Source organism: Taudactylus pleione, unplaced genomic scaffold (assembly GCF_031769625.1).
Source record: "Taudactylus pleione unplaced genomic scaffold, aTauple2 ptg000005l, whole genome shotgun sequence".
NCBI lineage: Eukaryota > Metazoa > Chordata > Amphibia > Anura > Myobatrachidae > Taudactylus > Taudactylus pleione.
This window is the reverse complement of record NW_028284408.1, coordinates 14,600,864-14,620,062: the sequence shown is the minus strand read 5'-3', so window position 1 is coordinate 14,620,062 and position 19,199 is coordinate 14,600,864. Positions and strand designations below refer to the sequence as shown.

General features: G+C 40.1%; 1 protein-coding gene across 8 annotated transcripts in view; it reads left to right on the top strand.

Annotated features, from left to right (window-relative positions):
- ENOX1 (ecto-NOX disulfide-thiol exchanger 1) overlaps positions 1-19,199 on the top strand; it is a 540,470-nt gene that overhangs the window by 433,120 nt on the left and 88,151 nt on the right. For all 8 annotated transcript variants that reach the window (XM_088442288.1, XM_088442454.1, XM_088442218.1 and 5 more), the window contains one exon: positions 5,775-5,898. In XM_088442288.1, coding sequence (XP_088298414.1) covers positions 5,775-5,898 — 124 coding nt within the window. The remainder of the gene's footprint in view (positions 1-5,774; positions 5,899-19,199) is intronic.

The window sequence follows — 19,199 nt, the reverse complement described above, 5'->3', positions numbered from 1 at the left end:
TGAAGGCACTGTCCTGTACCGGCACAAACATATGCAGATTATTAAAGGTGCAATCTTATCCTTGTTTTCTGCCAAATTACAGGTTTAAATTGTTAGAAAAATGTCAACATATATGGAGGCTCTTGAGTTCCCACTTTTACAGCTCAAGTTGGTCAGGATTTATTTTCATAAAATCTAAAATTAACAGTATTTTTCTACATGATTTGCCATAGTCTATATCCATATTTGTATGAAGCCCATGTCCAATTCAGCCATGTAATATTACACAGATGAGCTCAGATTTGGTCTACTGTTACACGCACTACCCTACGGTTGCATGGGGCAGCAAACAGGGTCAAACCAGGTGTTTGTTATTGGCTTTGCGCTATGTCTGGACATTGCAAGGTAGAGACTCTAAGAAAGCAACTATCTTGGTTTCTGAGAGTTCTCTCCTTGCAATGACCATTTGTATTGTTTATAACTTTCTCTCCGCCTCCTAGTTAAGAATAATAAATTACTGCGATGAGAATACCTTTGTCGGGATATAGAAAACATACACATATAATAAACAATTATTTATTCAATTAGTATAATATGCTAAATGCACAAAAAAAATATATAAAATCTCCATGCAGAACAACATTGGCATTATTTCAGATGTTAATTAATTGTTAAACAGCGATTAAAGTCGACATATATATATATATATATATATATATATATATATATATATATATATATAAGATTATATGATAAATATTTTTATTTGTATATTGTTAAAACAGAGCTGATCAGGCTCTTATTTAAAACAAAAATAAAATAATAAGATAAAATATATCTCAATAAAAGGTCACAGAAGTCCAGCTGTTTCCTTTAATTTGGAGATAGTATCTGGTATTGTTAGTTAGCATTTATTGTGCACAAAGCTAGCACATGTGTAGTCAATACTTAATCAAGACAGTTCCTTTCATTCACTGGGTAATCAGTAAAGAACTGGTAGCAGATATTATATAATTTGAGTTTGTCCTTTCATCCTAGGAGTAATTAATCATTGTTATGTCCAATTCTGTAAACATCCACTGATTGTTCACTATACAAGCGGGCAACCACACTAGACCTTTCCCTATCTAAGCACTGAGTTATGTCACCTTATCCGCCTCGAGGGTCCCAGGTCTGTGTTATCGTAGCCAAGACTCCGATGGTGCTCTTCTGCCGGCAGCACCGCACAAACAGCGTGCATCCAGCAACACGGCTCCAGCAGCAGCGGCAGCTTGCGAGTACCGTGAGGCAGCGCCAGTCTCGGTGCTCAGCTCGTGCTTGCGGTGGATTAGAATAGGATGAAAGGCATACGGCTGGATCAGTAAAGAGTCCCACAGCGTCTTTATGATAGAGAGCAGCAGCAACGCGTTTCGGCTATCTCCGTAGTCTTTTTCAAGCTGTAAAAGTTAAGAGCTAGTTGCAGTTGTAGCCATACTATTGTTTTTTGTCCCTTCGGTAAGCTTGCACCTTTTCTATGCATGTTTTTTCTTATGTTCATGATATCACTATTTCTGTATTGTGTTTCATCTGCATATGTCTGTGAATGCTTGTCTTTACCCTTCATATTAATAATTTGGAGTGTATTCCGTTATACTCTTTACTTTTTATTATGGTCACATAGTTTCCATTTCTTGTTCAGAAAATGCTTTTTCTATGAACCCGTATTTAAACAAGTAAGTACAGTGTTTTTTATTTTATTGAAAACTTTTACGTTAATTCTCCACAGCTTTTTTTTTTTTTTTTTAATAAATTGGTTACAAATATATACCTTAGTCCAAATGTGGCAACATACTGTATTCTTTCAGTTACACAACAGCAATAGGCTTCTGGGAGAATAAAGTAGTAAATGCTTTTCTTGAATGTTCATTTCACCAAAACCAGTAGATGAAATGCCTGGCTAGTTTTACTTCTTCTCTGCTCTTTCGTACTAGGCTCTGTTTAACAAGTTCTCATCTAAAAATGATCATTTCCACAGAGTGATGCTGGCATAGAGCTCTTACTGCTGAGAGGAAGGTTAATTCTAGTTAAACCTGTAAATCAACTGATGTCTGCTCATGGTCATTGGGGAAACCATGAATTTTATACTCTTGATGCCCACATAGGGGAGCAAAGTACAATTACTTACACAAAACTCGTGACAAATATCAGGCCACAGACTTTGCGACTTAGCATCAACAAAGCACTAATCCTAAGTATCTAATATACAATTGGCTCAATCCAATTACCCATTATTTACTCGCGGGTACGAGTAAGTGCGGCTATATACACTTACGGTACCACCAGATTTGTGAGTTTTTGTATGCAGCCCCATACGGCTGCAAACATAAATCCTTGAATCTGGGACTAGATAAGGCCACGAGTGGGGTGAATTCCGATGCCATTGCCACCATTTGCACAAACGTTGCAGCAGCAACTTGCCCTAATTGTGTGCAGGGAATCTGTATGAAATACAGATGGACGGGATGCCGGCTGTCAGTGCACTGAAAGCGGCATCCCGATGGTTAAAATCCCGATGGGAATGGTAAGTAATGTTCTCATGTCCTATTTACCCCCTAACCCTCTTTTCCTGCACCCTTATACTAACCCTCCCTACCCCGCACCCTAACCCTCCCGGTAAGTACCTAAACCTAACCCTCCCCCTTAGTGCCTAACCCTAGCCCCCTTCCTGGTGGTGCCTGAACCTAACCCCCCCCCCCCTGCCTGGAGCCTAACCCTAACCTCCCGCAGCCTAACGCTAACTCCAGTTTTCCCCCTGCGGCTGATACTTACCTTTCCCCGGTGTCCTTACGATCGGGATGCCGTCTGCCGTGATCCCGACGTTGGCATCCCGAGTGATGTCGGGATTTTGGCGCCGGTGTTGTCTCGGCAGTCGGGATTCCAATACTGAGGTTCTGGCAGACGGCATCCCGCTTGTCAGGATCCTAACCGCATCCCGTGTGCGGGACGTTAGAATTGGTTTAAGCCCAATAAGCGCAAAAAGTATAGTTTTGGAGAAATAGTAGCAAAATTAAGGAAAAAGTACACATTCGGGGTAAAAAGGCAAAAGACCGGTCCTTTACGAGTAACCTGCATCATTATGCTTTATCTACGACTTCATATCAATTTCTTTGCGACACAAAAAGGTAATCCTATGTACCTAGAACTAAGAAGCAAAACTGAGGAAAGAGTGCACATTACGAATATAGTGCCATGTGGTGCAAAAATATAGGTGTATGCGGACATATCTGTACACATCTCTGTGCTGTATTATTCCACTGTGGTAAAGTAGTGCTTTATATATATATATATATATATATATATATATACACAGTATATACTCCAGTTTTAAAACACTACTGTAAATCATGTATGTTTCAGGGAACACTGTACTGCGCATGTTTACTCTCTAAGGGGTCTATTCATTATGTTAATTATCGGGGTCCGAATAGCACTGAATAGGCAATTTTACATAACTTTGAAAGCTTTCAGCTATGGGGATGATTCAGAGTTCTATGCAAACTTTACGTACAACTCCTATGTTTGGAGATCGGCGTATGTGCAGGATCTGTACTGTGCATGTGCAGACCTCCTTCTGGGAGATCGCTCGCAGTGCCCGGGCGCTGCAACCTGATTGAAAGGCTACAGCCATTTGGAGGAGCAGCGTCCCAGAAAACGGATGCGTGTTGGCCCTGTTTTCTGGCCGCGCTGTAACCAGTGGCTATGTCCATGTACGCAGCTTCACTGGCTTTAGCTTCGTGAAAACACCGGGCATCCTGAGTAACCCGCTACTCAGATGGGTGATGGTCACGCAATGTGATCTAATGCTACGTCTCCAGACGCAGCAGTGGATCACATAAGCGGCAAGAGGCTTCTATTTAGACAAGACGCCTCATGTGGCATTAGCATATTGCAAATGTGTACAGCTCTGAATCAAGCCCTATGTTTGCCACTTATATTTGGCAGATTTATACAAGTATTGTTTAATGATCTGAATTACAATAAATGCATTGAAGATGAGTCTTGTGGGATAGTTCAAATGAATTGAGAAATTACATTGTTTTCCCTGTTATACATAATTATATGTTATAGTTGATTTACCGTCATTTTGGACTTATGCTAGTCACACACAAAATGTATATATAACATTATCAATACTGTTTGCTTCTGCAGCACATTGCAAAGTAATATTTGGTTTCATATTTGCACAATATATTGAATATTATATACTTAGGAAAATGTATGCATACCAATAATTGGTTTGTTTTGAAGAAAGTGTGTTTCAGTTGACAGAAATGACATTGACAAGGACTGTAAATGTACAGAAAACCTCACATTGGTGGTGTGGATTGGTTCATATCCTTGTGGTGTCAGTTCTGCATTATGACTTCCATTATATAATCATTAGTTAGGTAATCATTAGTTCTTTTACAAATGAGTACAGCAATAGAATGGCAGTTATCATATACCGGTGGAATGATGTTTGCTATCTTCACAGCAGACCGGCTAGGCCTGGAGATGTCATTTAATAGGCCTTTGAAAGTTCATTAGAGCCTCTTCTTGCAGTGTTTGCTGAAGAACAGTGGGGATTCCTGTGGGAGCACCTTCTGCATTTTTCATGGGAATTGCTGTGACATTTGTCACATAATGAAAGCTATATGTGGAGTGTATTGTGTATTTTCCTCACGTGACTTAAAAGATGCCAAACTACAGTCCTCCCTGGAGAGCGAGGCCTTTGTCAGCAGAAAAATTAGATGTCAACAAGGTGAAAAGCTGCACGCTGCATTCCTACATTAAACCTGGCAGCATTATTAGGAGCAAATGAGATGGTATCAACTTTCTCTGTTTCTCTGTTACGAGACACTACATTATCTCTGCCCTGTTTCATTACAATGCGGACAGCTTTCCTCACACTGCACTTCATGTGTCTTATTGCATCCTTATAAACCAGTGATTTTCTGGGAAAGCTGAGAGGCCATTCATTAATGTGTGTGCCAGAACTATCTTGTGTAAAGCATATGATTTCATCCTGATCATGAAGTGCACCGTTTATCAAGAGATGTGCCATTTTGGTAGTTAGACGTAATATTTACATTGTACCTGACTGTCCAGTATGTTCTGCAAGCCGTTCCTGTTGCTATCACTAGGCACCAGGACTTTGTTGGGTTTTAAAATTGAAACTGATGTCACATGACTCCATTTACATCGGTATGATTTGAGCATGTAGTAGGAATGGGTTAATTGGAAAGAACACACCTATCTTATCACTACATGTTTCCTTAATGAAATCAAATGTTGGTTTATATGCAATTTTTACTGTGTAATTTTACCTAAATCTGTTTAAGAACCAAATATGATGGATTCAGGCAGCAGGTCCACTTTCAGTGAGGCAGCCATCTTGTGGACTGAACTCCTATAAATGAGAATGCAGGTTATTTCAGTGATGTCAGCACTAGTTTCTAGTGAATTGATAAGGTAGGCAGCAGGCTGAAACTGCAGGAACAGGTAACTTTACAGGGACTAGGACAATTGAAATATGATGATTTGTGGCTGCCTGCATTACTTTGTACATTTTTATTGTGTTTTTGTTCTTTTTTCATGTTAACCTGTCAGTTGTAGAAGTTGACCATGTCAACACGGGATGAAGTTTGTGGATATTAAATAATGTTAAAAATAACACTTGTTGTACAAGTCCAATGAAAACTGCGAATTGATACAAAAAAAATTATATGTGTAAGTATGTCTTTATTATGGGTGCCTATATTTTTAATTTGTTGCAGGAGCTCCGGAATGCACATAGTGAACAGCTAATGGGTATCCGAAGAGAGGAGGAGATGGAGATGTCTGATGATGACGATGACAGCAGTGATGTCCCCAACAAAAAAGCCAGAATGGATGAATCCGGTGAGAACAATTACGTAGTGTTATACACATCTTATAGAAAATGCGTGCTAATGCAAATATACATGGCTATACCCACTGCCGCAAATGTAAGTACAAATAAACTAAACAAAATAGTCCTATACTGTACAAAAGTGTGTTATTAATGTGTGTATCATACTTCCATTTTAGACTACTTGTAAAAGTCTTGCTGTGGTTTCCATGCCAATGGTGGGCAACAATGATATTTATTGACCATAGTCAGAGGGGACTACGGAGACAGAACCTTTCAAACCTCACACATCTGTTAGCTTTTCCTATATAATGGGTGTTTGCAAGGACCAGCTTTGTGACACTGGACAGAGCACAGATGCTAAATTTGGGGAATAGGAGTAAACTTTATAAGTGTCAAAATCATTTGTACCCTCTACCAAATTGTAAAATGCTTTGAAGCATTCAACTGATCTTATGTATTTAGTGTTTTCTTTTTTAAAATGTTATTTATATAGTTACAAATTCTGTCTTGTGAGTGAGTGGCTTTAAAATCAGATCAATAACCACTAGTTAAATAGCAACATGATTTTATTATGCTAGATTAATGTATTATCAAGTTTTATTACATTGCACATCCTTGCATATTTTATGATACTTTGTATGCCATTAATATAATTTTGCGATATCTTACTAAGGGCATTATAGTTTCACAATAGCTTCCATTTAAGTAGGCTAAAAGAACTGTATGTAGTCAATTAATTACTATTCAAAGTCATCGCAGATTTGTGGGGTAATGCAGTATATATAATATGCTGGAATGATCTCATATATTGCAAAAACTGCATTGAATCGTTTGTGTAGAATAGATATGAACGTCTGATCATTCCTGTTGAGGGTGGGAGGCAGCAGAAACCAGTGCTATAATCCGACAGCGCCAATGCCATTATATAGATTACATTTTGTTATGTTTTCAGACTGATAAGGTTTTATGTAGAATCATTACATAGGAGGATTGATGTAATCCCATTTTCTTAACTGGCTTTTAGAACACACAGGCATTTTTTTATGCAATAAGAGACAAAATTGCTATGGAAAATGCTATAGCAACCTAACATCTTCCCAGAGCCAAGCAGCCACTTGTGACAGCAATCTAAATTTACATTTATTTTACTGTCATTTTATCGACGCTTCTAGTATTTCATTTTGACATGCTGTTAAAATATACTTTTCTAGGTGTCCCAAAGTAAAATTAGCAATGCAGTGTTATGGAGAAAATACCACTACACTTGTGACAAAATATGCTTTTCAATATATACATACACGCATAAACAAGATAAGCATTATATTTACAGCTAAGGCAATTAAAACAAGCGTCACGATTGCAGCATGAGAATATGCACTAGGGTACTATTGCATTGTTTTCCTACAGTAGTTATGTTAATATAAGCTAAATAATTAAAATAATTAAATTTTAAGGCCACGACATCTTTCGTTTCTTTAAATTAAGAAAGTCTTCTCACATGAGTCAAATAATGTGCAATGGGTGAGCAATGCAGTCTGCACCCTTTACCTCTTCTTCACTCCCCTCCCCCTAATATTGCTTTACCAAACCACTTTCTCCTCCACAATGGAACAGTATTTAAATCTAAATGATGATTTAGGAATATTTTCATATAGGCTTTCAAGAGCATTTGCTCCACCTCAGTGTTATCATTTTTTATGTTAGTTCTGGTCCAGTAAAAACACTGGACTGTAAACGATTCTATATTAAAAGCCCCAGTTGTACATTTACCTGACAATAAAATCTCTAATAAATACAAAATTAAAAAAAAAAGACAACAAAACTATCACTTCTAACAGGGAGATATAGATAGATAGATAGATAGATATATATATATATATATATATAGTTATAGTACTGGAAAAGATGGCGGCACTCGACGACTGACAGATGTTCACAAAGTTTTTAATGCATAGTCCAACGTTTCGGGCACAAGCCCTTCGTCTGGGATATAAACACCACAAATACCAACACACAAATATATACACATGTGATTAACAGGTGATCCGGTGCACCGATATCCGCCTGCATCCGTCACGGATGGCGCGCACTCATCTGAAGCAGTCACAGCCTGTGGACGTCACTTCCGCCCCACCCGGCCAGCATGCATCCCAGAGAGTCGCAGTCTGCGTGACATCATAGGGCTGAGACAGCAGCGCCACCTCGTCACCGAAGCGCTCTCCATTGCCATAGCAACAGAGCAACTTAACATAATACCCTTTATAAACACACAAAAACCATACCTAATGCATACATTATTGAACAAGAGTAACATAATTAACATGTTCCTAAATCTTGAAGCCAATGCATAAGGGACATCATGATACAATAGTGCAAGATGTAAATGAATTTATGCATTCTACAAAAAACATTGTAAACCAAGGGAATTCCTTTAACCCCTTGGGAGCCAGAGTATCTAATTTATAAATCCACCGGCATTCTGCCTGTAAAAGTCTCTTAGCCCTATTTCCTCCTCGTATACTCTGAGGAATATGTTTGATGATCTTAAACCTCAGGTCAGCTACCCCATGCTTAAAAGCTATCCAATGTTTAGCGACTGGTTGTTCACTGTAACCCACATTCAGGCCAATTCGTATGGCCGAACGATGCAGGGCCATCATTCTTTAATCTGGCGTTCCGTTTTACCCACATAGCAAAGGCCACATGGGCACGATAATAAATAAACTACAAATACATTACTACGCGTAACAGGTGAATTAATAACAAACTTTTTCCCTGTATAGGGAAGGTTAAAGGTGTCCCCCAAAATAACCGATCGGCAGGTAATACACCCAAGACTTCGGTGATGCCCATTTTTCTGGGACAAAAAATGTGAAGGTTTTTTTCGTTTCCTTTATTTGGGCAACATCTAATTTAACCAACCGGTCCTTAAGATTTCTTGCCCTGGTAAAACAGGGCATCACCTTGGTATTCATTAAGGTTGGTAATTCACTATCTGTATTAACTACAGACCAAAGGTCTTTCACGATCTTAGTAGTTATAGTACTGAGAGTATTAAAGCGATTAACCCATGGTATGACATTAATGCCCACTCCCTGTTCACGGTTAGATTTGAAGGTAGCCTCTCTAGGTAAACTCATGACTTTACTTTTTAATTTAGACAGGGAATCCCCTATCATAACCACGAGATACAAATTTGTTAACCATGTTCTCCATTTGTTTTTCTACTTGGACAGGATCACTAGATATGTGCCTAACTCTCAATAATTGGGAATAAGGTAATCTTCGGCGCATTGGTAAAGGATGGAAACTATCATGCCGCAGAATCGAATTTCTGTCGGTCTCTTTTACAAACAGATCAGTACTAAGTAGACCAATTTTCAATGAGATGTTTACATCAAGAAAATGTATATTACAACCGTCAATGACATAGGGTGAGTTGTACCTCATGATGCGAACGATTATGATCATACAAAAGTCCTCGAAGTTCGTCTTCTGGACCTGACCATAATATAAGCAGATCATCAATAAATCTGCAGTACAAAATCAATTTGTTAGAAATATCAGGAATATGCCTAAAAAGGCTTTGTTCAAGCATATACATATATGCATTGTCGTACGATGTGGCCACATTGGACATATCGCATATCCGAGCTTCTGTAAGAAAAATTTGTTATCATATATGAAGTAATTCCTGGTTAAAACCAATTCTAACAATTTCAAGAATAGACTTACTGGAGGCCCAGTGAACAAAGGATTGTCACTAATCAATAATTCAACTGCTTTGAGGCCCTCCGAGTGCGGTATACAGGTATATAAACCTACAACATCTGCGCTACATAGGAGGGTCTCAGGAGGTATAACATTTAGATTTTTTAACTTAATGAGTAAGGAAGTAGTATCCCTCAGATACGAAGGTATATTTTGTAGGCATCTATTGAGGTAACTATCCAACATAACCGAAATTGGTTGATAAAGGGACCCCCTGGCTGAGATGACAGGTCGGCCAGGGGGATCCACCAATGCTTTATGCACCTTTTGGAAGGGTATAAAATAAAGGTACTATTGGATAGTCAACCGTCAGAGCAGATCTCATCTCCTCCGTGATCATACCTTCCTCAACTGCTGTAGACAAAACCATATCTAACTCTTTTTTATAGGGTATAGTGGGATCACGTGGTAATATTTCATAGGTGTTCCTGTCAGATAATTGCCGAAGACCTTCTTTATCATAGGACCCCAAATCCTGTATTACAACCGCACCCCCCTTATCTGCCCCACGAATCACCACATCTGACCTTTTTTCTAAAGCTATCAGAGCATGAAATTCATCCCTGGAAAGATTATTAGCATACTGTGGTTTATCAGGTAATTGAGCAACCTGAAAATCAACAAGTCTAGAAAAAGTTTTAATCGAAGGATTAATAGAAATTGGGTCAAATCTAGACCTTGGTTTGAATTTATTCAGGGCTTCAGGGAGGGTATTTGAATTGGAGTCCTGAGTCTTCAGTTGTTTACCAAAATAATCTTGCAACCGTAGTTTCCGATCTAATCTGAAAGTGTCCACCTTCCATTGAAATTCATCAAACTTGCTAGTAGGTATAAAAGAAAGTCCTTTAGAGAGCACCTTCAATTCTAATGGTGTAAATGTGGCTGAGGAGATGTTAATAACAGAATTTATCTCTTGCGAGGAGGTCTCCGCATGACCTTTTTGCCTTGCATTTTGTCCGCCCCGACGAGTCGGTTTTCGTCTGGGTTGTTGATAGCGGCACGGGTAGCCACCCCTAAAGGGTGTTCAAAGTTTTTAACAGAAGTAGATGGTAAACTTTCAGCTTCACTCGCTGATGTCGATGAGCCACCTTGATACATAGGAGCCCAACGATTTCTATAAGGTTTACGCATTGATTGATTGCCCCTTGTGGTGTTATTCAGCCAAGAATAGACCCGCTGTTGTTGATAGTCCCATTGCACTTTATGAAGTTTATCCCTCTTATATTTTATTAATTCGGTCTTGTACTGTTCCACCTGTGCTTGAAGTTTGTCCAACCACTTATTGCCCGTGTCCTGCACTAGCGTTGGTTTATGTTCACTCTCAAATGTAATGATTTTTTCTTTTGTCTCTCCAAGTTCCTTAGTGGATTCTTCTATAACTAAAAGGATGAGGTCCATGGAACATTTGGTTAGAATTCCTACCCACTTACGGCAGAATGGGAGACTGTATCTACCTATCGTGGGCATGTTCCTGATCCTGAAACCTCTTGGGATCTGTTTGACTTTATAGTAATCTGATAATGTAATTCCATGAAAAAGGTAATCTAGTTCCCTTTTCTTTAAACGGAACCATTCATTATATAGATCTTCACATGGGGTCTGATAGTCAGCATCAGCAAATTTATCTTTATAGAGTATATAATATATACACGTGATTAACATTACCTAATTCAGGTGATCCGGTGCACCGATATCCGCCTCCATGTGTATATATTTGTGTGTTGGTATTTGTGGTGTTTATATCCCAGACGAAGGGCTTATGCCCGAAACGTTGGACTATGCATTAAAAACTTTGTGAACATATCTGTCAGTCGTCGAGTGCCGCCATCTTTTCCAGTACTATTGTGGGACCTGGTGGTCCATGGAAGGCACCGACGCCATTTACCTTTTACCTCAGTGAGTGCCGGGACTGTGCTATACTCTGTATCAGGTATACTGCTCGTTGAATGTGCGGTTTATCTATCCAAGGCACCTACTCTGTTACTTTGAGATTCATACATGGATTATTCATTGCTGCTCACCGTTGTCATTTTTGAGTGAAGATCAGTGGGCCGCTTGTGGACTATTAGTGTTTGTTTGTTTACTTGTGCTGCAAGATGTCGACAGCTGAATTAAATACAGAGTCAGATAATCTCTTTGCCCAGATTGACCCCACGGAAATATTTAGCTTCTCTGAGGCGGAAGCGGATGCTATACTATATAAAGATAAATTTGCTGATGCTGACTATCAGACCCCATGTGAAGATCTATATAATGAATGATTCAGTTTAAAGAAAAGGGAACTAGATTACCTTTTTCATGGAATGACATTATCAGATTACTATAAAGCCAAACAGTTCCCAAGAGGTTTCAGGATCAGGAACATGCCCACGATAGGTAGATACAGTCTCCCATTCTGCCGTAAGTGGGTAGGAATTCTAACCAAATGTTCCATGGACCTCATCCTTTTAGTTATAGAAGAATCCACTAAGGAACTTGGAGAGACAAAAGAAAAAATCATTAAATTTGAGAGTGAACATAAACTAACACTAGTGCAGGACACGGGCAATAAGTGGTTGGACAAACTTCAAGCCCAGGTGGAACAGTACAAGACCGAATTAATAAAATATAAGAGGGATAAACTTCATAAAGTGCAATGGGACTATCAACAACAGCGGGTCTATTCTTGGCTGAGTAACACCACAAGGGGCAATCAATCAATGCGTAAACCATATAGAAATCGTTGGGCTCCTATGTATCAAGGTGGCTCATCGACATCAGCGAGTGAAGCTGAAAGTTTACCATCTACTTCTGTTCAAAGTTTTCAACACCCTTTAGGGGTGGCTACCCGTGCCGCTATCAACAACCCAGACGAAAACCGACTCGTCGGGGCGGACTAAATGCATGGCAAAAAGGTCATGCGGAGACCACCTCGCAAGAGATAAATTCTGTTGTTATAATCTCCTCAGCCACATTTACACCATTAGAATTGAAGGTGCTCTCTAAAGGACTTTCTTTTATACCTACTAACAAGTTTGATGAATTTCAGTGGAAGGTGGACACTTTCAGATTAAATCGGAAACTATGGTTACAAGATTATTTTGGTAAACAACTGAAGACTCAGGACTCCAATTCAAATACCCTCCCTGAAGAGCTGAATAAATTCAAACCAAGGTCTAGATTTGACCCAATTTCTATTAATCCTTCGATTAAAACTTTTTCTAGACTTGTTGATTTTCAGGTTGCTCAATTACCTGATAAACCACAGTATGCTAATAATCTTTCCAGGGATGAATTTCATGCTCTGATAACATTTGAAAAAAGGTCAGATGTGGTGATTCGTTGGGCAGATAAGGGGGGTGCGATTGTAATACAGGATTTGGGGTCCTATGATAAAGAATGTCTTATCTGACAGGGACACCTATGAAATATTACCACGTGATCCCACTATACCCTATAAAAAAGAGTTAGATATGGTTTTGTCTACAGCAGTTGAGGAAGGTATGATCACAGAGGAGATGAGATCTGCTCTGACGGTTGACTATCCAATAGTACCTTTATTTTATACCCTTCCAAAGGTGCATAAAGCATTGATGGATCCCCCTGGCCGACCTGTCATCTCAGCCAGGGGGTCCCTTTATCAACCAATTTCGGTTATGTTGGATAGTTACCTCAATAGATGCCTACAAAATATACCTTCGTATCTGAGGGATACTACTTCCTTACTCATTAAGTTAAAAAATCTAAATGTTATACCTCCTGAGACCCTCCTATGTAGCGCAGATGTTGTAGGTTTATATACCTGTATACCGCACTCGGAGTGCCTCAAAGCAGTTGAATTATTGATTAGTGACAATCCTTTGTTCACTGGGCCTCCAGTAAGTCTATTCTTGAAATTGTTAGAATTGGTTTTAACCAGGAATTACTTCATATATGATAACAAATTTTTCTTACAGAAGCTCGGATGTGCGATGGGGTTCAATGTGGCCCCATCGTACGACAATGCATATATGTATATGGTTGAACAAAGCCTTTTTAGGCATATTCCTGATATTTCTAACAAATTGATTTTGTACTGCAGATTTATTGATGATCTGCTTATATTATGGTCAGGTCCAGAAGACGAACTTCGAGGACTTTTGGATGATCACAATCGTTAGGTGAGTTGTACCTCATGATCCAATGTCATTGACGATTGTAATATACATTTTCTTGATGTAAACATCTCATTGAAACATGGTCTACTTAGTACTGATCTGTTTGTAAAAGAGACTGACAGAAATTCGATTCTGCGGCATGATAGTTTCCATTCTTTACCAATGCGCCGAGGATTACCTTATTCCCAATTATTGAGAGTTAGGCGCATATCTAGTGATCCTGTCTAAGTAGAAAAACAAATGGAGAACATGGTTAACAAATTTGTATCTCGTGGTTATGATAGGGGTACCCTATCTAAATTAAAAAGTAAAGTCATGAGTTTACCTAGAGAGGCTACCTTCAAATCTAACCGTGAACAGGGAGTGGGCATTAATGTCATACCATGGGTTAATCGCTTTAATACTCTCAGTACTATAACTACTAAGATCGTGAAAGACCTTTGGTCTGTAGTTAATACAGATAGTGAATTACCAACCTTAATGAATACCAAGGTGATGCCTTGTTTTACCAGGGCAAGAAATCTTAAGGACCGGTTGGTTAAATTAGATGTTGCCCAAATAAAGGAAAAGGGAAAGAAAAAAGCCTTCACATTTTTTGTCCCAAAAAATGGGTATCACCGATGTCTTGGGTGTATTACCTGCCGATCGGTTATTTTGGGGGACACCTTTAACCTTCCCTATACAGGGAAAAAGTTTTTTATTAATTCACCTGTTACGCGTAGTACTGTATTTGTAGGTTATTTATTATCGTGCCCAAGTGGCCTTTGCTATGTGGGTAAAACGGAACGCCAGATTAAAGAACGATGGCCCTGCATCGTTCGGCCATACGAATTGGCCTGAATGTGGGTTACAGTGAACAACCAGTCGCTAAACATTGGATAGCTTTTAAGCATGGGGTAGCTGTCCTGAGGTTTAAAATCATCAAACATATTCCTCAGAGTATACGAGGAGAAAATAGGGCTAAGAGATTTTTGCAGGCAGAATGCCGGTGGATTTATAAATTAGATACTCTGGCTCCCAAGGGGTTAAATGAATCCCTTGGTTTAAAATGTTTTTTGTAGAATGCATAAATTAATTTACATCTTGCACTATTGTATCATGATGTCCCTTATGCATTGGCTTTAAGATTTAGGAACATGTTAATTATGTTACTCTTGTTCAATAATGTTTGCATTAGGTATGGTTTTTGTGTGTTTATAAAGGGTATTGTGTTATGTTACTCTGGCAACGGAGAGCGCTTCGGTGACGAGGTGGCGCTGCTGTCTCAGCCCTATGATGTCACGCAGACTGCAACTCTCTGGGATGCATGCTGGCCGGGTGGGGCGGAAGTGACGTCCACAGGCTGTGACTGCTCCCGATGAGTGCGCGCCATGCGTGACGGATGGATGCGAATATCGGTGCACCGGATCACCTGTTAATCACATGTGTATATATTTGTGTGTTGGTATTTGTGGTGTTTATATCCCAGACGAAGGGCTTGTGCCCGAAACGTTGGACTATGCATTAAAAACTTTGTGAAGATCTCTGTCAGTCGTCGAGTGCCGCCATCTTTTCCAGTACTATTGTGGGACCTGGTGGTCCATGGAAGGCACCGACGCCATTTACCTGTTACCTCAGTGAGTGCCGGGACTGTGCTATACTCATATATATATTATAGTGTGTGTGTGTGTGTGTGTGTATATATATATATATCGGTGGCAAACGCAGGATTTTGAAAGGGGGGTTTCCAAACCAATGACCAAAAAAAAAATTGAAACACATACAGGTACCACTCCTATCCAAGATTGCTAATACATTACTGTGCAAAATTTCAGATCCATTTATTACATATTTCGTCAATGCCTTAATGAAGGAAAATGCATCTGAAATCTTTCACAGTAATGGATTAACGAGCTTGGATTATTGAGTACCCGAGGAGTGCTGTATCTGACTGGAAAAAAAAAAATATATATATATATATATATATATATATATACACACACACTGTTGCATAGTCCCATAGTCCAGCACTCAGGATGAATTGAATAAAGTTTGGTTTAGTTCAATTATAGAGAAAATCCCGTGTGGAGCTTTTCAGCCCCTCCAAGAAATAAAAAAGCGACACAGAGTCCTCCGCTCACTGGCACAGACACACACAAACCGACAAAGACTACACAGACACACACTTACACAGACACACAGATAGACTACACAAACACACACACTGACACAAACATTGACACACACACACACACTGACACAAACATTGACATACACACAGACACACACACTGACATACACACACAGACTACACAGACACACACACTGACACAAACATTGACATACACACACAGACACACACACTGACACAAACATTGACATACACACACAGACTACACAGACATACACACTGACACAAACATTGACATACACACAGACTACACAGACACACACACTGACATACACACAGACTACACAGACACAAACATTGACATACACACACAGACTACACAGACACACACACTGACACAAACATTGACACACACACACAAAACCTCTCACTTCAAAACACAAATAAATACAGCTCTGGCATCATTTATTAAAGAACACCTCCCACCCTGCCGATGCACAGACCTGCGGTGCTGCTCCAGGAGAGAATGCCGGCAGCAACTCTCAGCCTCTCACAACGCTGGTGCTCTCATGTGAACTGCCTGGGAGGGCTGCGTACTGCCGATGCAGCTCCCCCTACAGCCAGCACAGTATAACAGCAGGCACAGTTGCCTGAGCTTCGGCAGGAGAGTGAGGAGACTCTCTTTACTGAAAAAAAAAAAAAAAAAATTCAGCTGCGCGGCGATGGAGCAGCTAGCAGGGGGGGTTTCTAGGTACTCAGAAACCCCCCCTGCGTGCGCGTGTGTATATGTGTATATATATATATATATATATATAGTGCATATTTATATTAATTAAAACTATATACTTTTTTTCCCTGGCATTTTACTGAAATATTTTCCACCTGGCGGAAAACCCGTTTTAAAACATCTTGTACCACATCTGTATTTACCAATTATGTATTGATTTTGAGTTTAACCCGATGAATTGTCATAAGGAGATGAAACGTGTAAGGTAAAGAAGCTGCGAGATCCACTACAAGGACACCCAATTGAAAATTTGTATCCCTGTAATAAGGGTGAAAAATCTTATTGTGAAAAACTTTATTTTCTGAAATTGTATTTTTCAATAAATGTTAAGATTTAACCTTTTATATTGATCGATGTATGGTGGCCTGGGGCCATAATTTGATTGGGTGTTCACATTGGTTTTAGATGTTCAGGTTTAGAACATTTCAAAAACACTTAAGACTATAGGCATTAATTAGCACAGGGATGAAGGTGTTTGTGGGTAATACAGTGCATGTGACATCTTTTGACCAATAGGAATGCTTTTGTATTATTTTGGGTTCTATTAAGGGTGAATAGAACACATTTAGAACTTCAAATATAACTTTAAATAGAAACCAATTCACCATCGAAATCCAAATGAAACCCAAAGTCAACTGTTAGAAAGTAAATAGAAACATTGTGGTCAATTTTGTGGGGATGTTGGTTCTTTTTTGGTCTATTTAAAATGGATCCAAAATCGACTCCTAGTAAACGTACCCCTTAGTCTGGTTTTGGTCATACCTACACATGCCTATATGTTCTACTTATTAAATACCTTTTTTATTCATCATCATAACTGTGCTGTCCAGAATCTAATGCTGAATGGTAAACTGTAACCATATATTGCTTTGCCAGTGGGCGCCATGGTTAACTGAAAGTTCTTGTGGTTTGGAGGACATGAGAGCAACATTGATGATATATTTGGTTAGAGCACTTGTTCTGTGACATTTATAGCAAAATCTAAATCATATTGCAATGGCATACCTCATGCTAATTGAACAGGGACAGAAAGACACATACACACACACACTCATACATACACTTTGACAGACTTTTACATGCAAATTGACAGACATAGCTTATTATTGGGATGTAGTCTGGAAGCCGCCGGTCTAAATGCCGACCGCCGGCTTCCAGACTCTCTAATCCCGGCGTGGTACTAATGACAGGCGTCAAAAACTTGACGCCTGTCATTAACCATATGCAAGGAAGACCGTCGCCCGGCATACCGAACGAAGGTAAGCCGGGTGCGGACAGCCTCGGGGGGGGGGGGGTTATGGCTCCCGGGGGGCCTTGGGGCTAGGCACCCCCCTGGGAGGGATTAGGTTTAAGCTAAGGGAAGGGGGGGTTAGGGCTAGGCACCCTCGGGTTGAGGTTAGGGTTAGGCACCCCCCCGGTGGACTTAGGTTTAGGCACTTGGGGGGGAGCTTAGGCACCCCTAAGGGAGGGTTAGGGGATAGAATTAGGTTAGCGATACTTACCTTAGGGACGATCGGGATCTTTACCCTTGCAGGGCTGCCGCTGACGGGATTTGAACCACCAGCCATGCGGCCGGCGGTAATACCCACTATACCCCTTATTATTCACAGTTACAGATATCACAAATTTTCTAATTTACAATTTAGGCATCAGAATGTAGTAGATCTAATACATATCCAGGGGCCAGTCCCAACATATGCAGAAATATAATACATGCAGTACTGGGCTGGGGTAGATGCAATAATCTGTGGGACTCACTGCAGGGTTTTAGCTCCCGGGTTATTCAGTTATTTCCCGCTCTCAAGCCATGGCTAACGCATGGTGACTTATAGTTCCCAGGGTAAGTGCCCAGAGCTATGTAATTACTGCCTGCGGTAAGCCCTTGTCTAGCCCCAGAACCACTAGTTAATGTGGCTATCTGTTCCCACCTCAGGAGGGTGCGAGCAGAATTCTGCCTTAAGTGCCCCATTGGGGCTAGTCTTGAGCTTACTGTGGGCAGTAATTGAATAGCTTCGGGCACTTCCAGGAGCTAAAACTCCAATGTAAATCCCGCGGTTAATTGATTCTGCCCTTTAGTGTCTGAAGCTCCATTGAAGTGGGGTCAGTGCACAACTCCTACTTGTAGGGCTGAGACACATTAATGCTCTGACTGCATGTCATTTCTGTAGCCTCTCCCACAAGCATGGAAACTCCTATTGTACACAGTCAGGGGGTACTCACTACAAGTGTAAGGACCTAGATTAGCTAAGATTGAAAAGCAACATTCAGAAATAATGAATAAAGGCCCTGATTCAGAGCCGGACGCTCTGACTAGAGCGCTCGCTCTGAATCGGGGCCCACCTCCATAATTATGGAGCGTCCTCCTGGACGCTCGTATAGCTGTGGGTCACCACCCACAGCATATACGAGCGTGAAGGTTGATGGTCGCGATGGTCTTGACCATCGCCACTGCGAGCCGAAGCCTGCGGTTGAGTTTCTCAACCGCAAGGCCCGGAGTGATTTTGG